Here is a 27,353-nt window from a genome sequence, read left to right on the forward strand (position 1 = left end):
TCAAAGAGATGAAGACAGCTTTACATCAGATGTTCGAGATGACGGATTTGGGTCTACTCCATTTCTTCTTGGGCCATGAGATTTATCAGTCTCAGAGGGGGATTTTGATCTCTCAGCAGAGATGTACAGGAGCTCTTGGTTTCTTTTGCGATGGAGGATTGTCGGACCATTTCTACTCCTATGGATCCGAATTGGAAGGCCACTTCCCATTCAGCTTCTCCCATGGCGGATGCTTCCTGCTATTGTCAGTTGATTGGATCATTGATTTGGCTCCTCAACAATTGTGTTGATCTTTGTTTTGCTGTTGGGCTCTTGGCAGGGTTCATGAGTGAACCTCAGATGGTGCATTGGCAGGCTGCCCAGAGGATACTTCGGTATTTGAGGGGGACATCTGATTTAGGGATTCATTATCCAGCAGGTACATGTGGTTCAGATCTTGTACTTGTAGGTTAGAGCGACTCGGATTGGGCCGGTCATGTGGACCACAGGCGGTCTACAACAGGTTACTGTTTTACCTTGGGTGCAGGTGTTATCTCATGGAGTAGCAAGAAGCAGCCCACGGTAGCCCTTTCGTCTACTGAGGCGGAGTATCGGGCCGCGTCTTCCACCACATGTGAGGCTGTGTGGCTTCAGAGATTGTTGGAGGAGCTTGGCTACCCCCAGACTCGTCTTACTTTGCTGCAATGTGACAATGAGAGTTGCATTGCCTTGGCAAGGAATCCTGTTTTCCATGCCCGGACAAAGCACATCGAAATCCAGTACCACTTCATCGGAGAGAAGCTTCTGGATGAGACCATCGCTGTGGAATACTGCAAGACGGAGGACAATCTTGCAGATTTGTTTACGAAGGCACTTCCCCAGGCTCTACTTCGGAGACATGCCAGATCCCTCAGGCTTCTGCCCCACCCAGGCTCTGAGAGGGGGTGTTAGCGATGAGAGCACCTAGTTGGGCAGCCAGTCGGATTGCAGTCAGTCGGACTCCAGTCAGTTGGACTGCCATGTGGCAGCCCGACCTGTTTCTGATAGTCGGCTGCATTTAATGCAGCCGACCTGCATATTTTGGCGCCCAGTTTTTTCTGGCTATTTATAGCCAATTTTCCAGCAGTCTTCCCCCACTTCTGTACGCAGGTTTCAGGCTGGAGATTTGTGTAGATTCCGTCTCTGTTCGCAAATTTCAGATAGGAGATCGTGCAGACTGCAGCGGACTTCGAGGTGAACAACAGGTTGCATCGTCGAGGTGGAGACACGCAGTCCAGCGCACTGCGCCTGTGTATATATCTGCATATCTTTGTATACAGCACACTTTATACAGCAGATCTTCATCTTCCATTGTCTCTTTCTCTCTCCTCTCTCTGCATTCTCTCTCTTTCAGTCTTACGCTTCCGCACCGCTGCACTTTGACAAAAATACCAAAAGGGATTGGGAGAATCCCATTGTACATTAACTTATTCTTCAATTAAGTCAAATAAATATGGAAAGGGGCGTGAGTTTTGGGACCAACAGGGTGTTCAATGTTCAAGATTATATGGTAAAGTGTGCATTTCAGTTTTGTGAATTTGTTAACTGCTGTAAATAGTGCTTAATCAAGTTATTTACCACCCTATCCGAGGAGGAAGACTGGTTACACCATACCATATGCACACCAAACATAGTGCGTAGGACACTGAATAGTGATCTCGTGGCTAACATACCATTAGCTACATCACCTTGAAGGTATGCTGGATGTATCCGAGATCCACTACATCTAAAGCTTTCCATTAGTGAGGAGCGGAGGTGCTAGCTCTCTCATGAGCATCAGGTAATACTCTGGACCCTTGCTCTGTTGAACTTGACTATGAGCCCGATCTAAATTCGGCTTTAAGTGGAAATCATCAATGCAAAGTTGCAATAACTAAGGATGGTCTGCGAAGTCACCTTCCTCTATCCATTTGGCATCTATTGGTGAATAGTTCTGAAACTTCACCAAGTACCATCTGGAAACCTTACCCTTGATCTTTCACTCGGTGTTAAAATCTACTCTGGTACCAGTATCTCATTGAGCTCTTTAACCTCAAACTGAATTTCAGCAGATACATCCTTTGGTATATCACCATGAAAAGGCCTAAGCAAGCTTACATGAAAGGCATTGTGTATCCACCAATGTGGAGGCAATTTCAGTATATAACATGCATCATTGATCCTTTCCAACACTTGAAATGGCCCATGGTATCGGATACTTAACTGTTGGATATAATCTCTCTTTATCCATTATTTTTTCACCCGTGCCTTTTTAAAATGCAACAATACATAATTGCCCATTGCAAAGTGGAAAGCACATCTATGACGATCAACTACTCTCTTTTGCTTATCTCGTGATCTTTGAAGTGCATACTTAACCTTCTCATAAGCTGTATCCATGTTCTCTACATAGTGATCGGTCTCAAAGATCTTATCTTTTGTGTGAAAAATAGGGGGTACTTTCTTACCACCCTGTACCACCTCAAAAGAAGCCTTACCAGTGGAACTATGCATCATGTTGTTGTATGCAAACTCTACCAATGACAAATATTGTTACCACTGTGCTTTGTGATATAATACATAGTAGTTTAAAAGATCTAAAACTGTGGAGTTAGCCTCCTTGGACTGACCATTGATTTGTAGATGAAAGGATGAATTTTAGTGTTGTATCCGCAATCCTAAACAATCCTTTCCAAAACAAACTTGTTATCCGTGGGTCACGATCACTAACGATTGACTTTGGTACACCATGGTACTTAAACACAGGTTGCATAAAAAGACGTGCCATATGATCAGCCTTTATCTTTTTCTTCATTGGAATGAAGTGGGTATGCTTACTAAATCTGCATATGATAGTCCATATCCCTTCATTTCGTGTAGATATATGTGGAAGCTCAAAGATAAAATCCATAGCAATGCTTTGCCAAGGCCTATCAGGAATAGGCAAGGGTTGTTATAAACCCGACATCTTTTGCCTACATACTTGACTTTTTGGCAACAAACAATTCAACATCATGTCTCAAAGCTAGCCAATAAAAGAAGTGCTTAACTGCCTTAACTATGGCATCAATAACTCTATGACTCGCATAAGGAGCATGACTCTCAATCATCACCTTAGCCCTCGATATCATCCATGCATCATTAGAAAGCCCTCTCAAAGTACAACGTGATCATGCCTTTGGCCATTGCAAAGGTGATCATATACATTTCCAAAGTCTGAATTAGTAGCATATTGATCCTTCATGGCATCCAACTCAGTGTGATAACCCATATTGATAGTGGATAACTGAGGCTTGTGAGATAGTGCATCAGCCATTACATTCTTTTTGCCATCTATGTGCACAATTTGAAAGTGAAATATAGACTAGAAGTTTGTCCACCACATATACTTGTTAGATAACTTTGTTTGAGTTAAGGAATAGTGCAAAGTTTGATGGTTTGTTTGTACCATAAAATCAGCCCCTCAAAGATAATGTTTCCATGTGGAAAGTGCATGAATTACATCCAAGAGCCCTTTCTCATAGACCTACCAAAAGATGTTCAGAAGATTGTCTTGGATACATCCTCAGCCCTAATTCAAATCTGATGGTAACTACTTTTTAAATCTATGAGGCTGAAAATGGCTGCCCCTAGCAATCCATCCAAGATATCATCGATCCTATGGATCAGAAATTTGTTTCTTTATCGTGATTTTGTTCAAAGCACGAAAGTCAATGCACATGCGCCATGATTCGTCCTTTTTGCACTAGAAGCACTCCAGAACAAAATGGAGATGAACTGGGCTGAATTAGCCCTTTCTCTAATAACTCATTAACTTGATTCATTATCTTCTCTTGTTGGGTTGCACTTTGTAAGGTGGCTTATTAGGAGGGCTACTCCTAGGGATCAAATCTATGCCATGATCCGTAGGCTTTCAAGTGGCAAGTGTTCTGGAAGCGACTAAGAAAAGCAATTAGCAAACATTTGCAAAAATGACATGCAATCTTTATCCAAACGTATCACATTTCCCAACATTTTCATTATCACTCTTATCCTTAGTAAAAACCAAGTAAGTTGAAAGATGATTTTTCATTACTTTGGAAATAGCAAAAGTAGATACAATAGGGATAGATTTCCCTTTCAACTTTATATCCAAAGTACAAACTTTGCCTCTATGAAAGAGGGTCATAATCTTATCATGAGTATCAATCACTGCATGCATATGAAGGCACCAAGGCACACCAAGCAAGACATCACATCCTTCCAAAGGAACAATAAAGAACTCTTCACTGTCCACATAACTGTGAATGTGCAAACAAAGGTTTCCAATGATAGGAGTGACCGGTTCTACGTGTCTCTTACATGCCAACCTCACGTATGGGCCCCATCTTGTCCTCTCTGATGCCTAAACAAGTTGCTATATCAAGAGAGATGAAATTTGATTGTGCCCTTGGATCAAGAGAAATCAATGTATGTTGATCTCTAATTTTGCCCCATGTCTTACAAAGTTCAGTACTATCATCATTGGGTTGATCTACCACTATATTAGACACTAAACCAGTAGTGGTTTTGCCTTTCTTTCCCTTGTTCTCTTTTTGGATTACTGTCTATTAGGATAGCTCCTTGCTATGTGTCCTTTGTGCTCACAAATAAAGCATAATTTGTAGCCATCAATTCCTTGTGTCGTGCATCATTTTTCCCACTTTTTGTCTGCCATGTATTCTTCTTTCCAGCCCTATCTTCAGATTTATCCTGATTTTCGGCCTTTATTTCAGGTTTACCCTTTTTCTCAGCCTTAGCCATTTTGACATGTTGTCACTAGGTGGTGATGCTTTTTGCAGTTGCTTTCCTTATTTACTTATATAAATATTTTATTTTTCTTTTTTTTAGTTGCTGTTGCTTTTTATCCCCAGAGTTCTCTTGGACTAAGCCGGGATCTTTGCATGGCTAGAAGAGGGAGCCATTGGGACAAATTGGACTAAGGGTTTGTTTGAGCCTTAGGACCGGTTCCATATTGAATGGGCACTGAAGAATAGAATGTCAGTGGTTTGGGACTGTGTGTTTAGCCACTGGAGATGGTGCAAGACAATGAGCTTGGCCAAGACAGAAGATGCACATGTGAGAATGCTCACGGAATAAAAGTCACTGTAATTGAGCTACATTACACTTTTTGATGTGGCTGCAATGATAAAAGTTGCTCAGAACAACTCGAGAAATGCAGGGGTCACCATCCCTAAATTTAGGGAGTTACTATTTTTGGACCCCAGAATCTGTTCGCGTCATTATCTTCGTTTTTACATGAGGATTAATTCTCTGGTTTGTGCCGAGGTCAGATTTTGCACCAATCATGGAGAATTTTAGACCGGAAGGTTTAAACGGAAAAATTGTTACATATATGCCATGTGGCACAAATTCACCACACACACAGAGAGAGAGAGAGAGAGAGAGAGAGAGAGAGAGAGAGAGAGAGAGAGAGAGAGAGAGAGAGAGAGAGAGAGAGAGAGAGAAAGAGAGCATTAAAAAAAAACGTAATAGGCATAAGGGGAGATCTGAGATTGAAGTTTTGAGGAGTTGAGAGTAGATTGTTGCAGTTTCATCAGCTATGGAGAGTACTTCTTCGTCTTTGACTCATGTATGGAGGTAGAGCTTGCTACCTCTGGTCAACTCTCTCTCTATTCTCAGAGGAAATGCTCTGCATGTTGGGCTGACTCCTTCGAAGGTACAGTTCTGTGTTTTCTTTGCACTTTTGTTGAGGTAAGAGCCTCACTGTCTAGGTTCAGGAGCGGCTGTTGGCTTCTCCAATGTAGAAACTAAAGAAAGTAATGACCATGCCACATAGGAACATGGTTTTTCAGTTGTGATTTAGTGTTGTTCTGGACATGCTGGACAGTAAGAACAATAAATTCAGAGATCTGCAAACTGCAATTCTGCACATGAATCATTGAGTTTTGGTCATAGAAAATGCTTTCCTAAAAGGGATGTTGTTCTAGACATGCTAGACAGTAAGAACGGTGAATTCAGAGTTCTGCAGATTGCAACTCTGTACATGAGTCATTGAATTTTGGTCACAGAAAATGCTTTCCTAGAAGGGATGTTGTTCTAGACATATTGGGCAATAAGAACAATGAATTCAGAGTTCTGGCAGATTGCAATTTTGCACATGAATCATTGAGTTATGGTTACTGAAAATGCTTTTCTAAAAGGTATGTTGATTTGGTCATGTTGTATTGTCCTTATGCAGCTAGGATTTACTCAAAAAAGATGAAAACCAATTGTTCACAGGTTATATATTTTGGAACATTTGATTTTTGTAACTTTCCATCTTTTAATTGATAAAGAAATACTGAGAGGGGCGCCGGTCTTCGCGGCCAATCTGGTGTTGAGCGAGGGAGTGAGGTCTTTCTGTTTGTGTGTGTTTGAAAAGACTAGGTGTTAATTGAAGGAACTACCGCTTTATGTGAGTCATAAACCGGTTTCACATGTGATTTGGTATCTATGACTTGGAGCCTTGCATCTTTTCCATGTAGCAATGCATCAGTTGTAATAGCAGTTTCTATGAGTTGAGACATGCCAGAAACGGTGGATTTTATGCAAAAATCGTGTATACCCTTTGGCAAACCACAAACATACTTCTCCACTTGCTCATGGAGGGGTACTGACCAATAAGAAGTAACGGGACACAAAGTATCCCAAAACTTCTTATTATACTGATCCAAGTTCTTGCAATCCTTGGAATCCAACTGATTCCATGTTGTCATAATGTCTACTTCAAAGGTACTTGTCAACCAATTTGAAGCAAACATTAGCTTGAACTTGACCCAAGTGGTAGGTGCTTTTCCTTTGAATGAGAAGTGTAGATCACCACTGCAATGCATTTCCCTTTAAGAATATGGTTGACTTATGTATCTTAGATGTCTTTGTGAAGTTGCCTCCAGAACAGGCTATATCAAACTATTGAATAAAAGTAAGTGCTTTTAGCCTATCTTGTGCACCATTGAAAGGCTCAAACTTCACACACTTTTTGCCACCTTCATCGTAGTCCTTTGGCGGTCCTATGGGTGTCAAATTATCATAGATAGGCTGCTGCAAAAAGGGTGCATTTGCTGTATTTACATGAAAATTTGCACTATTAGATGCACTTGCATGACTAGCACCAAGGTCCAAATCCTTTGCTCCAATAGTCCTTGGGGATGCAGATTCATGTCCATATGGCCCACTTTGTGCCCCAGGCATCATGCCTATGCTGCTATACATGGGATTATGCAGTCCTCTTGCATTACTCGGATACATTGGGTGTTGTGAGTCATGCATTGGCTGTTGCATATCATAGGGTTTTGTGCCATACATTCCCATAGGTAGTTCTTGTCCAACCATAGCATGAAAAATGGTACCTCCACCAAAGTATCCTTGCTGCCCCATGCTTACATTTGCATGAATACCTTGCTGTCCATACTCCCATGGATTGGCACTACCAAGTTGGCCATGCATTTGTGCTTGTTGTTCCACAGGTACCAACTGTTTGTGCTTATCAAGCTTTTTGGGCTCTTCCAAAGAAGGCTTAGGCATCTCCTTTGGTTGTTTGTGCTGTCCCGAAGCTTTAGAAGAGGTCTTCTTCTCTTTGCTTTTGCTGTCCTTCCTTGGAGCATTTCAGAATTGAGTAAATTGGGGATCCTTTGCTAATTCAATATAGAGTTTTGCTGCTGTTCGCATTCGATCCTTGAAGCTATCATCGAATTCTTTAGCCTTTTGTTGTCATCGGCCTCTTGATGCATAGGAGTGCCAACATTTGGGTCATTTTCTACGTTTTCAGCTTGCTGTCCATGCTGAGAACCATGTCCAACATCAAGCATTGCATTTTCCCCTTCACCATGTGAATGAGCACGGAGTGATACATCCTCTCCACTTGATCTTGTATCACCGTGTGAAGACATGCTTGATATAATTCACTGTTGAGAGCAATTTCAGCAAGATTGCAATGATCTCAAGTTGCAATCAAGTGCCACTGTCCCAAAGGATTTGATGATATCCTAGCAATGGAACCATGAAACCAACCTTTCTTCACTAGATGGGTGGTAATTCCTTGATTACAACTTTATTGCAAGACTCATAATACAAATTTACCTCATAATCTTTGGACAATGGACACCCGGTTGGCTAGAAAACTACCGCCCTTTCGGTGTTTCTTTAGCTTTATTGAATCAGGAGTTCTTTACAATGGGATTCTCCCAATCCCCTTCACAATCTAAACTCCCCTTACTGGCCAAAGTGACAAATTTGGGTAATCAATTGGCCTTCACCCACTTCAAGAAGAGTTGAAATGCTCCAAATTTGATGGCTGGCTGGTCCTCCACTTGATTTCAGTTGAAAATGACCTTTTGAGGCAGCTGCTAAAACCTACGATTTACTGTAAATGAGGATTTACAACAAAGATTCACCCAAAATCTCCACCTCCAATATTTGGATTGTTGTAAAACATGGAGTAGAGCTAGGAAATGACTGGAGAAAGAGAGACAATTTTGTAGGGAGAAAATTTAGAGATTTGTCGCGAGAATTTAGTGAAATTGAGCTCCTGTCTTAGTTTTCTAGCCCCAAATGGATTCACCAATAGCAAAGGGAGCATCAGAGGCTGTAATCTTAAAGAGAAAGTGCATTAGCTGCAGTTACCAGCTTTCCCTGATATAAAATGTTCAACTGTCTTCACCAAAATGGACTTCAATGGTTGAGAAATGGCCCCAAAAGCAGGCAATAATAGTCCAACCTCTCTTTCCAAAAGCTCCAAAATGCAAAAACGAGATTTTCTTTTCCCTTTAGCCCCAATTCAGCTTTTCCAAACTTTCATGGGCAAGTTTTGCGAAGTGGCAGCCTTCTAAATTGAATTCCAGCATTATCCACATTATTATACTAATTTTCAGTCTAAAATGACTGAAAATTAATATAATAATTATTTCGATATCCAAAAAAATAGTGTGACTAGCTAGTAATTAAATTGGCTGTGCCACTTCATCTCCTAAGTGTTGTGTCATTTTTGACCATCGGAACAACATTATGTACCATTAAACGCCATATCTCTAGTGTTATCAATTGACACTTGTGGCCAAATAAATGACTTATGCCAATTATTGTCACTAGATACCACCTAGTGTCTGTGCGACATAACAAATTGCAACTTTTGCCTTTGATATCCGCTAATTCCCAATTTATTTGTACTAACCTAAATTACATCTCACATGTGCAACATTTACTTAAACATGTGATAAATAATTAATTCACATGTTAAAGTGAGGCTTGCAAAAATACATGTCCTCATGACAACATTTCTCAATGGATATGTCACTGAAGAGGTATATGTTTCATAGCCTCCAAGATTTGAAGTCCAAGGCTCCCCTTACAAAGTTTGTTGTCTCAAGAATGCTAAGAGATTTAGTCATCCCTTGGATGGGGACAAATAATATACAGTTGTATAGTTAGTACTTTTGGGGATATTTACGTATTTCCTAGACTAGGTCGGAACAACTTCTTGTGGTCGTGAATTGGTTTTCGGCTTTTTTGAGCAAGTGGGTAGGCCATACAAGTTACATAGGATGCCATGTGGCAGATAGATTATTTGAGCAACATTTATAATGATTATTTTATTGCTGCGACTGATTTATGCAGTGGTTTTGTTAGTCTTAATTGGTCAATGTGATTGTTTTTGTCTATTTTTATTGCCTATTTCTAGGTTGGTCAGTCCTGGTCATTCACTTGCTTTTCAAGTGGAGAGAGAGATCGTTGAGTGGAGATACACTTGACGGCTCGTTGTACATATATACCTTCTTTATTTCATCGCATATTTATTGCAAATCTCTACGTTCTACTATTTCTTTTGCTCTCCCTCTTCTTTTGTCAACGAAAGTTTATTTTTAAAGTGTTCAAGGGTAAGCGAGAGGGAGGGCCATGCATTATTACAAGGTTGAGACAAACGAGAAATGTGTGAAGAAAGCAAAGTTTCTATTTTTTGTAGGTTTTTGTTGTTCATGAAGAAGGAAAGGATGGGTTTTCAGCCTCTTGGTATAGCTTTTGCTCTTGTATCCCCTCTAGGGATTGAAACAGGTTGGAGACAAGTAAAGGAAGTCCTAGTAGGTTGTGTTTTTGGAGTCAAGAGAGGACTACCATTGTTTTTGTGTATGTGATTTAGGTGACAATGTCTTTTGAGCTCAATGTGGAGTTTCAGGCTATTATGGACCATAATGTCCTTGTGTTACTAGCTCATCCTCAAGATCAGAACCTTGATGGGGAGAATTACTGCATCTGGCAAGTAATGATGTTTGCCATCTTGGAGTCTTATGATTTAGGGGAGCTCGTGACTGAGGCCATAGACCGTCCTATAGCCCGTGATGCATCCAAGCTTTGTACTGATGAGAATGCTGAGTTAGTGAAATTATAGACACATTGGGACAAACTGAATGCTTGCATTTGATATTTCTTATTTCTCTCTTGCACTCTAGCCGTGATTGCTCACATTGAGCATTTGATTGTTGCTCGGGAGATATGGCTAGAATTAGATCAGTTGTAGAATTAGATGACAATGATGAAGTGGGTATCTCTAGAGGTATAGATGTAGATGTTGAACCCATACGAGTCGGCTTCCATGCAAGAGCATCTTAATAAGCTTTGGCAATTACAGATGTAGGTCTAGAATGCAAGGAAGGCGATTATCTTAGAGGACATGGCGATAACTCTTATTTTGTAGTTACCACTCTGCTTTAGTGCATTTTACTCCCCCTTGATTTTTTCAATGTAGTCAAATACCCTTAAGTGGGAGGAGTTAGTTTCAATGGTTTTGGATCAAGAGAAATAACTCAAAGTTCAGAATACTCCGAAGTGGGAGACATTGACAAGATAGTCTTTTGAATAGAAGGAAAAGAATAACAAGAAGATCAAGCAAGACAAAGGCAAGGAGTCTACTTGTCACATTTGTGGCAAGACATGTTATTGAAAGAAGGATTGTCGCAACAATAACAAGAAAGACATCAAGAAGGAGAAATCTATGAAGGACTCGAGAGCGGTGGCTTCTCCTTCAACATTTGCCTTTCTTTATTTGGAGGTAATCAAGGATTTGATATCGACGGCTATTGATGTAGTGATGATGGCCCAACAACCTCATGAGTGGATTGTGGATAGTGGTGCTTCTTGCCACATGACTCCTTCTACAAATGGTATTGCTCATATGCGTATGTAGCATGGACATTGGTGATAGCTCTTTGGTTCCTATCAAAGGCAAAGGTGATATACAACTGATTTTGGGTGGGCAAGGTGGTACCCATACATTAGAAGTTTTCTATCCCTCGGGTTTAGGTTATCATCTTTTTTCAGTGAGCAAGATTTGTGCTCTTGGCCTTATGGTTGAATTTGATAAGGACTCATTCAGAGTTCTTGATGGAGATTTTTGATAGGTTCGTTATGCTAGTCATGAGGAGAATAGAGTCTACAAGATGCAGACTTCTATCCTTTACTTTTCTTCTTTTTTCTTCATAAACTCGGACCAAGCTATGGCATGCTCAGTTTGGCCACCTCAACTATGAGTATCTTAGGAAGGTAACTCGTAGTCAGCTTATGCATGGATTACTAGAGATTGGGGTGAGCCATCCACCATGTGTCTTACATTTGTGGCAAGTAGCATAGAGATGCAATCTCTAGCAAGGCTTTGCATAGGGCTAAGTAGCCCTTGGAGCTTGTTTCGATGGACTTGTGTGGACCGATGAGGATGGACTCCCTCTAGGGAAGTTTAGTCAGCCTTTACTTTTTTTTTTTCTTTCCTCATAGACTCAGGCCAAGCTATGATATGCTTGGTTTGGCCACCTCAACTGCGAGTATCTTAAGAAGGCAGCTCGTGGTTAGCTTGTATGTGGATTGCTAGAGATTGGGGTGAGCCACCTGCCACCAGGTGGTGATACTTTTTGCAGTTGCTTTCCTTATTTACTTATATAAATATTTTATTTTTCTTTTCTTTAGTTGCTGTTGCTTTTTACTCCCAGAGTTCTCTTGGAATAAGCCCGGATCTTTGCATGGCCAGAAGAGGCATCCATTGGGATAAATTAGACTAATGGTTTGTTTGAGCCTTAGGAGTGGTTCCATATTGAATGGGCATTGAAGAATAGAATGCCAGTGGTTTGGGACTGTGTGCTTAGCCACTGGAGATGGTGCAAGACAATGAGCCTGGCCAAGATAGAAGATGCACATGTGAGAATGCTCACGGAATAAAAGTTACTGTAACTAAGCCACATTACACTTTTTGATGTGGTTGCAATGATAAAAGTTGCTCAGAACAACTTGAGGAATGCAGGGGTCACCATCTCTAAATTTAGGGAGTTACTATTTTTGGGCCCCAGAATCTGTTCGCGTCATTATCTTCGTTTTTGTGCAGAGGCCAGATTTTGCACCGATCATGGAGAATTTTAGACCGGAAGGTTTAAACAAGAAAATTGTTACATGCATGCCATGTGGCACAAATTTCCCAAAGAGAGAGAGAGAGAGAGAGAGAGAGAGAGAGAGAGAGAGAGAGAGAGAGAGAGAGCATTAAAAAAAACGTAATAGGCATAAGGGGCAGATCTGAGAATGAAGTTTTGAGGAGCTGAGGGCAGATTGTTGCAGTTTCATCAGCCATGGAGACTACTTCTTCGTCTTTGACTCATGTACAAAGGTAGAGCTTGCTCTCTCTGATCAATTCTCTCTCTATTCTCAGAGGAAATGCTTTGCATGATGGGTTGATTCCATCGAAGGTACAGTTTCGTATTTTCTTTACACTTCTGCTGAGGCAAGAGCCTCACTATCCAGGTTCAGGAGCAGCTGTTGGCTTCTCCAATGCAGGAACTAAAGGAAGTAATGATCAGGTCACTCAGGAACATGGTTTTTCAGCTTTGATTTAGTGCTGTTTGTGGGACTGTTTTAATGCTGGATAGTAAGAACAGTGAATTCAGAGATTTGTAGACTGCAATTCTGCACATGAGTCATTGAGTTTTGGTCATAGAAAATGCTTTCCTATAAGGGATGTTGTTCTGGACATGCTGGACAATAAGAACAGTGAATTCAGAGATCTGCAGATTGCAATTCTGCACATGAATCATTGAGTTTTGGTCACAGAAAATGCTTTTCTAAAAGGAATGTTGTTCTGGATACATTGGACAGTAAGAATAGTGATTTCAGAGATCTGCAGACTGCAATTCTGCACATAAATCATTGAGTTATGGTTATGGAAAATGCTTTTCTAAAAGGGATATTGTTCTGGTCATGCTGTACTGTCCTTATGTATCTGGGATTTACTCAAAAAAGATGAAAACCAACGGTTCTCAAGTTATGTATTTTGGAACATTTCATTTTTGTAACTTTCCATCTTTTAATTGATAAAGAAATATTGAGAGGGGCACCGGTCTTTGGGGCCAATCTGGTGTTGAGCGAGGGAGTGAGGTTTGTGTTTTTGTGTGTGTGTGTGTGAAAAGACCAGGTGTTAATTGAAGGAACTACCGCTTTATGTGAGTCATAGACCGGTTTCATGGTTCTATCCCCGGGGTTTGAATTCTTTTATGTAAGAATTTAAGCTTAGACAAATTTGGGTGAAAAGGCCATGCACACAGGTTTTACAGAGATTATAGGACTAGAGAGATGGTAGACATTGACAAAGGCAAAGGAATATTCCCCCATGAAGAAGAGAGTTTTTCTTTTGCTCATAGACACCGAAGAGAGAGTATTGGTGCACAGGTGTCAGTACCTTTTAGATCTGAGATTGAACCACAGGATGAGGAGCAAGAACAGGAGGACCTGTTTATGGCACAACTCCCCAGTATGGTTGGCTCTTTCGAACATCTGGTAAAGAATCCTCAGATGCAAAAATTTTTGAAGTCACATAATGAGGTTTCTCAGGTTGAGTCATCACATCATACTATGGAGCACTCAAAAAGGCAAACCTCTAAAGTGCATGAGTATGTGGAAAAGACACCAAACATGGAGACAAGTCTAGTGCAACAAGAAGCACAAGCACAGGATCAGGGAGTGAATGGTCAAGGCAGTTATGCACAAGTGGCACAGTAGACTATTCCTCCTCAGTTCGCTACTTATCGTGGTTACTTTGGTGGTGGGGCAGTTTTTCAAGCAATGGTTGGATTACCCACGAGTTATTAGGGATACTTGCCTAGAGGGCCACTAGGAATAATGCCTATTGAGGCAGTGAACCCACTTTATGCTAATATTGGTCTACAGCCCGGTATTAGACTTGGCTGAGTCCTTATTTGATGCCGGGAGTACAAAATGCAGCGGCTGGTTTTTTTTCAGTCTAGTGGGCATAGGGCAGCTAAGACAGGTGAAATGAATGCTAATAATGCGCCTAAGGGACTCCCCTTTTTATAGCCACCTGTCTATGACAACGTGACACCAAAAAGTGCAAAGCCTAAAGACTATAAAGAGGGTGGTCAAGCATTAAAGTTTGAAACCTTCAGTGGTATGCAAGATAAGTTGAAAGCTTTGACATTTATACAGCAGTTTGATGTAGCTTACATTGGAGGGAATTTTATTGAGACTTCTAAGGTGTGGAAGGCTACAACTTTTTTGAAAGGTAATGCTTTGTAGTGGTGGAACATATTATTAATGCAAGGATATGCACCTGCCACTTGGGTCCATTTTAAACAGTTGTTTGCAGCCTCATGGTTAACTAATATGTTTGAAGTAGTTGTCATGACTACATGGCATAAATTGGACGCGTCAAATTGTGCGGATTTAGAAGAGTACAATAAGAAATTTTGGGAAGCACTTTTGCCTGTGAGTTCTTACAGGACAGTGCCCTTGTCAGAACAAATTGAAAAGTACTGTTGTGGTTTGCTCGAAGCCATCAGGGATTATTGTACCAAGACTAGGGTTACAAATATGGTACAGTTAATTGAAAATGTTGGTGTGGCAAATGCATTGTTGAAAGGAAAAGCTGACAGCTTTAAAGGCACTGAAAAGAAGGATTCTCAGTTTAAGCAGGATCCTGGCAAGAAGAAGAAGCAATTTCCAGAAAAGACCAGCTTTACAAAGAAGCCTTTTTGGAAGAAAAGATTTCAGCAATAACCTTAGACTTTTTTTAAATAGGGTAAAGGATAGAAGAGGCCACTTTTTGGCAAATCATTTGAAGAAAGAAAAGCTTTAATGATGGCTGAGAAATGCTTTATATGTGAACAAAAAGGCCATATTGCTTCTAATTGCCCACAACAATCTTCTAAAGATGCGGAGGATAAAGATGAGGAGGATAAAGATGCGCCAAGTAAAAAGAAGCCCAGTATTGGCTTAGTGCCTGATATGGTGGGAGATTAATCAGTTGATGATGCTACAGAATTGTGCAGTGCTTGGGAAAAGATCAGAGATTCCATAGTGCTTATTTTCTTTGATCTTGGAGCTTATGCAAATTTGATCTCACCGGCATTGGCAGCTAAGCTGGGTATACATCCCGAGAAAATGGGACCAGTTGGACATGCTGATTTGGCATGCCCAAGACATAGTGAACCTGTCACTCCCATTCTTGGCAAACTCTGTATGCACATTCAGAGCTATGTGGACACAGAGGAGTTTCATATTATGCCTTTAGAGGGCTGTGATGTTCTGTTGGGTATTCCATGGTGCCACAGGAAGCATGCTATCTTGGATACTTACAATAGAAAGATTACTCTTGTACATAAGGGTAAAACTCATGTGTTAGATGTGAAGCTTAAAGGAGAGTCTGTCCTAGTTGTTTTTACTTTTGCAATTACTTCTGTGATGACAAATCATATTTCTGTATACTCGGTTTTTGCAAAGCAAGTTAATGAAGTTGATAGTAATGTGTCTGTACTAGATGAAAGTAGAAGGGCTTTCTTGGATAAATGTAGTGACTGTTTCTCAGATTCGTTACCAAGAGAGTTAACCCCTAAGAGGCTTAAAGATCATACCATAGATCTTATTCCAAGGACTAGTCCATTCAATAGGCCACCATACAGGGTCAATGCAGTGCATCAGAAAGAGATTATGACACAGGTTAATGAGCTTTTAGAGAAGGGACTAATTCAGCCCAGTAGTTCTCCGTTTTTGTTCACCTGTGTTGTTAGTTAAAAAAAACGACGGCTCTTGGCGAATGTGTATTGACTACAGAGTCTTGAATAAGAACACGATCAAGAATGGGTTTCAATTCCGAGGATAGATAACAGTCTTGATCAATTACAGGGAGAAGGAATGTATAGCAGGATAGATTTGAAAAGTGGGTACCATCAGATCAGAATCAGGCCAGAGGATATCCATAAGACTGCTTTTAGAACGACATTTGGTCTCTATGAATTTTTAGTTATGCCGATTGGATTGACCAATGCTCTTGCTACGTTTAACAGGATGATGGATAGAATTTTCCGCTCTTATCGAAGATCCGTTGGCACATTCTTTGATGATATGATTATCTTTTCAAAGAATGAAAAAGAGCATAGAAAACACTCAGTTACAGTCTTTAATGAGCTTAAGTGTAACAGATTGCTCATTAATGGCAAGAAGAGTGAATTTTTTTTGGTAGAGATTCACTTCCTTGGGCACATAGTTTCTAAAGATGGATCCTGCAAAGATAGAGACAATTGTCTCTTGGCTAGACTTAAAAACTGTTCATGATGTCCGCAGTTTCCTTGGCTTATGCTCTTACTGCAAAAGATTTGTAAGACACTTTGCAGAGATTGCTTCTCCTTTATATGCGCTTGAAAAGAAGGATGCCAAATGGCAATGGATTGACAAAGAGAAATCAGCATTTAGATGTTTGAAGGGGAAAATGACTATAGATCCAGTACTTATTTTGCTAGATCTGTCTAAGCCATTCATAGTGCAATGTGATACATGTGGAAATAGCATTGGTGTTGTATTAATGCAAAATGGCAGAGTTGTGGCATACAAGAGTAGAGTACTCTCTATCATTGAAAGGACTTACCAAATTTATGAGAAAGAGTTATTGGTTGTGATCCATGCACTTTCTAGTTGGAAGCACTATTTGCTTGGTATTGATTTTGTGGTGCAAACGGATCATCAAACACTTAGTTACTTTCTCACACAGGCTAAATTGTTAGAGAAACACATGTGTTGGGCAAATTTCCTATCTATGTTTCATTTTCAGATGGTGCATGTGGAAGGCAAGAAGAATGTAGTTGCAGATGCTTTATCTCACAAACCACATGTGTTAGCTGTTTCAATTTCTTATCACCATGAATTGGATGATATGAAAAAGCAGTATGTTGATGACGAAGTTTTCTTTGAAATCTATGAACAATTGAACAATGGCCAACATCATGATCATTATGCCTTCAAAGAAGGCTTTATCATGATGCATGGAAGACTATGCGTTACAAAACAACTAAGGCCAAAAGTTGTATTAGAAAGTCATGCTCCACTGTATGCAGGGCATCGTGGTATTGATGCTACAGTCAAAGCAGTAGAGACTTTCTTCTATTGGCCAACCTTGAGATCTAATGTTGATGCATATGTCAGATCTTGCCTTGTATGCCAAAAGGTCAAATTTGATAGATAGAAGGCACCAGGGTTATTGTAACCACTGCCTATTCCAGAAAGGCCATGGAAAAGCATTGCCATGGGTTTCATTTTTGATCTTCCAAGAACTTCTTTAGGGAATGATGGAATCTGGACTATCATTTGCAGATTCAACAAACATGCACGTTTCATTCCTGTAAGGAAAAAGTTTAAGTCAGAACACACGGTAAAGATATCTATGTATAATATCTTCAAGTACCATGGAATGCCACGGTCAATTGTCAATGAAAGAGACCCAAGAATGACTAGCTTGTTTTGGAAAGCATTGTTTGAAAACATGGGCACTATGCTGAAATTTTCTTCTTCTTTCCATCCACAAATTGATGGACAGTTTGAAGAAGCAAATTCGAGTGTTTTAGATCTACTGAAGTGTTATGTTTCAGATCATAAGACTTCTTGGGAACACTACTTGCTATTGGTTGAGTATGCATACAATAATATAGTGCACTCATCTACTGGCAAAGCACCTTTTGAGATTGTGGAAGGTGGAAAGAAAGTGCCTTCCTTTTCAAGTCTTAGAGAAGATCAATGACGTGGCATATAGGCTGAAATTGCCAGAGAATTGGAAAATTCATAATGCATTCCATGTGAGCCTATTGAGGCATTTTATTGGTGAAGTGCCAGAAGATATGGTTCAAGAGGAATAGCCTGAAGTAGAGGAATTAGATGAGATTCTAGTTCTTGAGCAGATCGTGGCACATAAGGATAGGAAAGTGAAAGGTAGAGTTATAAGAAGATTTTTGGTGAAGTTCAAGAACTATTCACCAATGGATGCCAAATGGATGGAAGAGGCTGAATTGGTAGATTCACCTCTGTTATTGCAACTTTATCGAGAAGCTTTCTAGCTGGAACCTATATTGACTTAGAATGCTTTTTGAAGCAATGTACATTCTCTATTGTACAGTTGAATACTGCATCTCATTGAATAATGCACAATGTATGGTTTACACTTAGCATTAACATGTGTATCATTGAATGAAATCTGAGTGTTTTGAAGTTGTTTTTGTTATACTTTAGTTGAATGATTATACATGTTGTGACACTAATAGTTCGGGGATACGTGCTATCGCCTTGTGCTGCATACGGAAACATGTATATTAGAAAGGCTCCTAGTAACCATAGTTGGATACATGATGTGATCCTCCACCTATGTGAGACTTGAACTTGCAATGGCACAAATGGTAGTGGGGAAACTCCTACCATTGTCCCTTGTCATCTATTAGCAAAGTGATATATGCGATGGCACTAATAACATGGAAAATCTTGTTATCGTCCCGTGTCATCCGTTAGCATGTGTGGCATGCAATCGAGGTCACTTGCTTCTTTCAAGAGGGGGGGTATGTCAGCAGGTGGTGATACTCTTTGCAATTGCTTTTTTTATTTACTTATATAAATATTTTATTTTTCTTTTCTTTAGTTGTTGTTTTTTACCCCCAGAGTTCTCTTGGAATAAGCCAGGATGTTTGCATGGCTAGAAGAGGCATCCATTGGGACAAATTGGTCTAATGGTTTGTTTGAGCCTTAGGATGGGTTCCATATTGAATGGGCACTGAAGAATAGAATGCTAGTTGTTTGGGACTGTGTGCTTAGCCTCTCGAGATGGTGAAGGACAATGAGCCTAGCCAAGACAGAACATGCACATGTGAGAATACTCACGGAATAAAAGTCATTGTAAGTGAGCCACATTACACTTTTTGATGTGGTTGCAATGATAAAAGTTGCTCAGAACAGCTTGAGGAATGCAGGGGTCACCATCTCGAAAATTTAGGGAGTTACTATTTTTGAACCCCAGAATCTGTTCGTGTCACTATCTTCGTTTTTGCACGAGGATTAATTCTTTGGTTTGTGCGGAGGTCAAATTTTGCACCGATCATGGAGAATTTTAGACTGGAAGGTTTAAACAGGAAAATTGTTACATGCACGCCATGTAGCACAAATTCCCAAAAGAGAGAGAGAGCATAAAAAAAAACGTAATAGGCATAAGGGGTAGATTTGAGAATGAAGTTTTGAGGAGTTGAGGGCAGATTGTTGTTGTTTCATCAGCCATGGAGACTACTTTTTCGTCTCCAACTCATGTACGGAGGTAGAGCTTGCTCCCTTTGATCAACTCCCTCTCTATTCTCAGAGAAAATGCTTTTATGATGGGCTGATTCCATCGAAGGTACAGTTCTATGTTTTCTTTGCACTTTTGCTGAGGCAAGAACCTCACTGTCTTGGTTCAAGAGTAGCTGTTGGCTTCTCCAATGTAAGAACTATAGGAGGTAAGGACCATGCTACACATGAACAAGGTTTTTCAACTCTGATTTAGTTCTGTTTGTGGGACTGTTTTAATGCTGGATAGTACAGAGATTTGCTGACTGCAATTCTGCACATGAATCATTGAGTTTTGGTCATAGAAAATACTTTCCTAAAAGGGATGTTATTCTGGACAGTAAGAAAGCTATGGAGAAGGAGTTGGTTGCTATTGTGTGGAATGACACTTGGGATCTTGTGCTACGGCCCGTTCATTGGAAGGTGATTGGAGTCAAGTAGATGTTTAAGATTAACTACTATAGTGATGACACTTTTGAAATGCACAAGGTAGGGCTTGTTGCTAAAGGATTTGAGTAGTGGCCAGGAGTTCATCATCTAATGGCAAAGTTTGTAGGTTGAAGAAGGCCCTTTACAGCCTCAAACAGGCTTCATGTGCTTGGAATGAGAAGGCAGACTTGTTTCTCCAAGGGATGCTAGGGTATTGACGTCCATTGCTGATTCCCAATTGTATGTCTACACCTCAGCCAAAGAGTGCAGGTTGTTTGTGATTTATGTAGATGATCTCATTTTGATAGGTGACCATGTCCAAAAGGTCAAGTAGACAAAGGAGGCAATACATGAGATATTCGAGATTACGGCTATGGGCCTTCTTCGCTTCTTTGTAGGCTATAAGATTTGGTAATACTCCAAGAGGGGTTTTCATCTCCCAACAATGGTATGTGTAGGAGCTTTTGACTGCTTTTAAGATGGAGGGGTGTAAGCTATTTCTATTCCCATGGATTTGAACTAGAAGGCTATGGCCCACATAGATTCACTATCAGTGGTAGATGCTACCTACCATGCAAGGTTCATTAGTGAACCCAAGCTAGTTCAGCAAAAGGCTATGATGAGGATTTTGTGGTTTCTAAGGGAAACTATTGACAAGGTATTTATTACCCAGTGGATGGATTCAAACTTGGCTAGAGATGTTGACCACAAGCAGTCAACAGGATATTGCTTCACTTTCGGTGAAGGTGCTCTCTCTTGGAGCAATAAGAAGTAGCCCACAATTGTGCTATCATCTATAGAGGTGGAGTATAGAGCTGCATCTTCTACCGCATGTGATTGTGTGGCCTTAGAGGTGGTTAGGAGAGCTTGGCTGTGTGTAGATAGGTCCTACTACATTTCATTGCGACAATGAGAGTTGCATTGCCTTGGCACGGAATCTTGTATTCCATGCTAGGTCGAAGCATATTGAGATACAATACTATGTCAATTGGAAAAGATCTTGGATGAAACTATTGATGTGGTGTATTGCAAGACAAAAGATAACTTGGTAGACTTGTTTATGAAGGCTCTTCTTGAAGCTGTTCTTTGATAGCACTCTAGATCCTTGAGCCTTATGCCGTGTCTAAAAGCTGAGAGGGGGTATTAGAGATCTAGTCATCCTTGGGATGGACAGAGGTAGTGTATTGTTGTACAGTTAGTACTCCAGTACATTTACACATTTTCTATATCAGGTCAGATAGTTCCATGCGGTTGTCAATTGGTTTCTAGTATTTTCAGGTAGTCGGGCAAGCCATATACGTTGCACAAGATGCTAGGTGGCAGGTAGATTATCTGCATAGCATTTATTATGATTATCTAATATCTGCGATTGATTTATGTAGGAGTCGGCTAGTTCTAACTGGCTGACCTGAGCATTTTTATGTATTTTTAATTGGCTATTTAAAGGATGGTCAGTCTTGGTCATTCTCACTCGTTTTTTAGGTGGAGAGTGTGATCTTTGGCGGAGATATACCCGGCAGCCTGTTATGCATATCTGCCTTGTTCATTTCAGTGTTCATTCATTGCAGATTTCTGCATTCTCTCTTTCGCTCTCCCTCTTTTCTCAGTGTTCATTTTCTCTGGTCATACTCTTTTGCATCCACTACACTTTGACAAAGAAGGCTTTGTATGGATTAAAGCAGGCCCTGTAGGCTTGGTGTTATGTCTTTGGACATTAGGATGGGCGCTAGTAGTATTGGTCACAGTGGTTATGAAGTGACTTAATACAAATGCACCAAGGATACTTGAGGGTTGGGGTAGTTGAGTCCTACTTATAGGGCTCAAGGCCCTATTATGCACATTCATTGTGTGATTTCCATTGTCATGGTTACCTTCATACGTGGTATGATGCTGATTGTGCTGTATGATACGATACATATTTATATGATTTCGTACGATCAAACTGGCCATTTTTGGCTGCCGTGTCTAGCTCGTTTTTGCATGTTCCTGTGTGTTCTCGCCTACGTATTTTTGGGTCCATGACTTATGTTGTCCTATATGGTTCTTTAGGGGGGTGGAAAGCCTTGGATACTTTAACCCACCCCCTTTTTCAGCTATGCACTCCTCCCCCCTGTAGGCTTGGTGTTATGTCTTTGGACATTAGGATGGGCGCTAGTAGTATTGGTCACAGTGGTTATGAAGTGACTTAATACAAATGCACCAAGGATACTTGAGGGTTGGGGTAGTTGAGTCCTACTTATAGGGCTCAAGGCCCTATTATGCACATTCATTGTGTGATTTCCATTGTCATGGTTACCTTCATACGTGGTATGATGCTGATTGTGCTGTATGATACGATACATATTTATATGATTTCGTACGATCAAACTGGCCATTTTTGGCTGCCGTGTCTAGCTCGTTTTTGCATGTTTCTGTGTGTTCTCGCCTACGTATTTTTGGGTCCATGACTTATGTTGTCCTATATGGTTCTTTAGGGGGGTGGAAAGCCTTGGATACTTTAACCCACCCCCTTTTTCAGCTATGCACTCCTTCCCCAAACCCCCCTTGGATTCCATCTAGCCGTTAGCTTTGTTTGACTGTTGGGTCTCTCTTTGACTGTTGGTATTTCTAAATTTGTTTCTTTCATTATTCATAATTATCTATCTTTCTATTTTCTCTTTTAATTTGTGGTTGTAGGTGGGCCTCTTGAATGTGGTGTAAGTTGTTACCGACAATGCATTGAATTGTCGGCGCATGGGCCATTTGCTTGATGCTGAGTTTCCCACAACTGTGTGGACTCCATGTGCAAGTTATTGTTTGGACTTTGCTCATGGAGAACATTGGGAAGTTCAAGTGGGTAAAGAGGGTGGTCTGCAAAGCCACATTTCAACTTCTTCAGGTAAAGGCAAAGGTGCTTGCAATGTATTGCAAGCATAGAACACTCAAGTTGAAGAACTCGCTTTGCTTACATGTGGTTATTAGTTGAGTGCCTTTATGAGGTGCGGTCCGTGCCTTGTGCCAAACGATGGTGTCCACTCTATGGAATGAGAGGTGAGCTGAGAAGGCCAAAGTCATGCAACACTTGTGCCTCAATGAGCTGTTTTGGTAGAAAGTCTATGCCATTGTCATTGTTATGACTCCCTTTTATATGGTGTTACATATGAGTGATTGCGAGGAGTCCACCATGGGCCTTTTTGTTTACTTCTTTAGAGTGGCATTGGTGCAGGCATAGGCTCTCACGGTGATCACAGAGACATGGCATGCACATGTTCTAGAGATAGCAGAGAGAAGATGGGTACGGATGTATAAGCCTATCCATGGTTTGTAGCATTGGTACATTTGGCCTACACCTCATTGGTGTTCATGGATAATAGAGCACTTTGTTTGGACTAGCTTGGTTATTTGACTCGTGTGGTCCTTGTGGATGACCACAATGAAGTGTTGGAGGAGCTAGAATGCCATGTGGATTAAAGAGGGCATGCGACTTTTGCTTCACCCACTTGTTGGAGGAGTCTCTCACTCGTGAAGCCTCTATTTTGATGGCAAAACTTTGGATATGCGATGGAGACCCTTCAACCTTTAGCCATGAGAGTCCTTGCTCAAGATTGCTCTTTGGGTGCATGTGAGAGGAATTGGAGTGTCTATTCTCATTCACATGAAGATTTGTAATTGGCTTAGCACATGACAATTAGAGTGGCTAGTCTATTGCTGCACTAACTTACGCATGATGAGGGCTATAAGGAGCATGGGTAGTCCAAAGCAGGTAAATACTTAACCATAAAATTTAAAACTTTAAAGTTTATAATTCACAATTTAGACTTAAGCATTTATAATCTTATGTGCATTGTGTAGGTGAATGTTGATATATTCAAGTTGATGGGCGACACTCTTGCGAGAGTACATTAGGAGGTGGATGAGGAGGAGGAGACGATCTTTGTGGAGCTCTATATAGAGCTTATAGCAGCAAATACTCTTGACACTCGCAACTAGCATTCTCATGGGCGAGAGTTCGAGTAGATGGTAGTAGGGGCATGGTGATTTGGCACCCTCCGATATGGAGGAGGGGTGGTTTGAGTAGCTTGTAGACATATGTAAGGCGGGGCTCTAGTAGCTTATATCTCGTACCTCATGATGACACCTCCCCTTGCCTACACAGTCGGTGCCTAGGGAGCTATTATTTGATGATGATGGTAACCTCATCAGTGAGGATGAGTATAAGAGTGTCTCATCATCCGATACCGAGGAGTCGTCTTCAAACTCTCTTGGTGAGCACTTAGATGGTTTTGATGATGATGATGGTAGTGATGCCTTATCATAGACTCATAGGTCTCTCTCTTTTTTGTATCTACTATCATTGTATCCATAACTATGATCCATCGCTCATGTATATACTAGACTCTAGTTGTATCGCATGCTGCTCGTAGTGTATGCGACTGCGAGGGCCACCCTCATGTATTCATCTTATTTTGTAATGAAATGGCTATTTTCACTTTAAACATGCGTTCTATCATTTAATGATTTATGGTTTTAAAAAAATCAAGTTAACTTTTTTTTCTTGTACTAATTAGTAATGTCCTACCGTATCTTATAAAATCATAAGGTACTATTTAGTACTGTATTTTATCATATCATACCGTATTGTACCTTTCGTACTTGACAACTATGGCCATTGTTAGACTCTTGGCTCATAGGCCAGCACATTTGTAAATCAAGATGGTGTGGGTCGGTGGTATGGGACACCAACCCTTGGGATGTGGTCATGACTCGGAGTGTTGTTGCTAGCTCCTAGGCTCAAGGGGAGCCCGTTTGGCTCTGTGGTTGGGAGGTGAGTTTGATGTCTAGTCCCTTTCATTGTGAGTATGGCTTGTATCATATCTCATGTGTAGGTTGGATCCTAGGGGGGACATTTCACTTGGTATGCCCACATATATTCTCATCTATTGCATCTTGGCTTCTAGAATAGCCCTACAGAGGCTTCTCTTTACATTTGACATCGGGGATGTGATTTATCATTCTTGTACTTTATGTTGATGACATACTTGTCATTGGGACCAATGTTGGTCAAATTGCAGCATTGAAGGTTGATTTGTAATAGACCCTTGCCATGACAGATCTTGGTCTACTTTAGTTTTATTAGTGCATCCAATTTGCCGTCATTGAGGGGAGCATCACCGTGACACAATCCAAGTATATTGGACAGCTTCTTTAGCGTTTTGAGTTTGAGGACTGCAAGCTTGTGTCTACTCCCTTGGAGCTTGGTTTCAGATTCACGTTTGATGATGGTAGCGGATTCTTTGATACTATATATTAGTAGGCTGTTGGATGCTTAATTTATCTATGTCACATGAGGCCCGATCTTCAGTTTGTTGTCTCCTAGTTGAGTAGGTTCATGGACAACCCTTTGGTACTTTATTGGTAGGCAATGAAGCGTCTCTTTTGATATCTTAAAGAAACCAAGGATCTTAGCCTTTTTTATAAGGCTGATTCTTGACTCTCTTTGCATGGATGTTTAAATAGTGATTGGGCTGGATGTTCATATATTGGTGTCTCCCATAGTGGCAATCGCTTCTTCTTGTGTATATCTCTTGTTTCTTGATTCAGCAAGAAACAAACTATAGTTGCTACTTCAATTGTAAGGTTGAGTACAGAGCAATGTTCACTACCAGAGTGGAGTGTGTTTGGCTCCACAAGCTACTTATAGTTCTTTAGGTGCACCAGATGGCTTTGACACTTATCTACACTGATAGCTAGAGTGCTTTGGCCATTGTGTGGAACCTAGTGTTCCATGTCCGCCCAAAGCATATTGACGTTCATTATCATTATGTTCATGAGTGGATGTCAGCTGGAGCTATAGAGTTGTCTTATGTACCCATTGAAGATAACTTGGCAGACCAAAGTTCGAGGCTTTTTGGCAAGCCTTGAATTTGATTCCATTTGTCCCATGATCTGTCATACCCTGTACTGTCATAGATTTCTGGGTGATTAGATCACTGAACGGGAGGGAAGAGCTCTTACTACATAAGTGGGAGATTGGTATTCTTAAGGATTCCTCACACGGTGTGGCATTACAGGTTGTCTGACTGGTGGTTTCAGCAGCCTTGTATTTGACAACTTCTGATATATGATGGGGCATTACAGACTGCATGACTGGGTGTTCCAATAGCCTTCTACTTGATATCTCCTCTCAAGCAAAGAGCAAGGATGATAGTATTCCTCTACATGTTTCAAGCTTATGTATTTTGTAGATAGGTCTTGTATGTATTTTTATACTGATGATAACCATCACTGAGGTGTTTCTTAATAGAATTCGAAAAAAGAGTGAAGTGCCTGGTTTGATTTGGCCTTTATTCTTCTTTCAGTCACCTTTCTGTCTGCCTTCCTTTTATTGGGGGGGGGCCCGAGAGAGAGAGAGAGAGAGAGAGAGAGAGAGAGAGAGAGACTAAAGCTAGCAGATAAACTGCAGTGGCCAGAGTGGATCAGTCACCTGTGGGAAGCCAGTGCTAAGATCAGTGACTCCTTTGTTTTGCTCTGTTCATCTACAAAAACAGGCGCCACGCAGAAAAGCAAACTCTGCTGTCTCTGCAGTTGCTTCCAAGCCTGCTCCGAAACTACATCTTGTCATTGCAGAATATGTGCGCCACATACAAAGCAAACGGAGAGCATCAAATGATACTGTTGCCAAACATGTAAGCATTGTTCCTGGTAAAGATCCGGTTACCATGCAGCAAGAACAAGGACTGTTATCAACACAGTTGTAGGTGATAGTGCCAGTTTTTACAAAGTTATAAATCCCTCATACCAGTTCAGGTTATTATTCATTGTTTGGCTATTTCAATCTCACACTCAATGTAAAGTCTGTGTATTACAAAATACCTAACAGATCATGCATCCTTAAAAGTGAACTCTTGTCTTCTAATTTGCCTGCTATTCTCTCATGGGCTTGGAAATTGCACTGTACATTTTACTCACCCTTTCTTATCATTAATGTCAACATGTTAGATTGTGAGATGGGATTGTATGGTCATACGATCTTTCACTCGATTAGGTCTTAAGCACCGAGTCTAGTGATGTGATACATGCCTTGTTAGACCATGTCAAACGTTATTGAAGGGTTGCCCATCTTTTAAATGATGAAATCACATCTTTTAAGTGTTCAAATCATGAGTTTGTGCTTATGTGGCAGACCTATAGCTACACACCCTCTTTTTCAAATGCTAAGAGTTGTAAACCTTGTGCTTGTCAAGGTTGCCTGTAACTTACTTAAAAACTCCATAACTGCTAAGGAACCAAGTTTCATGCAGCATTTTTGAAGTTCCTTAGTG

General features: G+C 40.7%; 1 protein-coding gene across 2 annotated transcripts in view; it reads left to right on the top strand.

Moving 5' to 3' along the window:
* The window catches only part of LOC148009597 (uncharacterized), a 48,389-nt gene extending 21,261 nt beyond the window's left edge, over positions 1-27,128 (top strand). The window contains exon 3 of one of the 2 annotated variants that reach the window (XM_087672530.1): positions 26,495-27,128. In XM_087672530.1, the coding sequence (XP_087528656.1) occupies positions 26,495-26,789 (295 nt within the window). In that variant the 3' untranslated portion in view covers positions 26,790-27,128. The remainder of the gene's footprint in view (positions 1-26,494) is intronic. The other variant, XM_087672531.1, reaches the window with a different exon arrangement.
* Positions 27,129-27,353: the final 225 nt, after the last annotated feature.

Source organism: Lygodium microphyllum, chromosome 30 (assembly GCF_053477565.2).
Source record: "Lygodium microphyllum isolate KBCC chromosome 30, Lygodium_microphyllum_v1.1.10, whole genome shotgun sequence".
Lineage (NCBI taxonomy): Eukaryota > Viridiplantae > Streptophyta > Polypodiopsida > Schizaeales > Lygodiaceae > Lygodium > Lygodium microphyllum.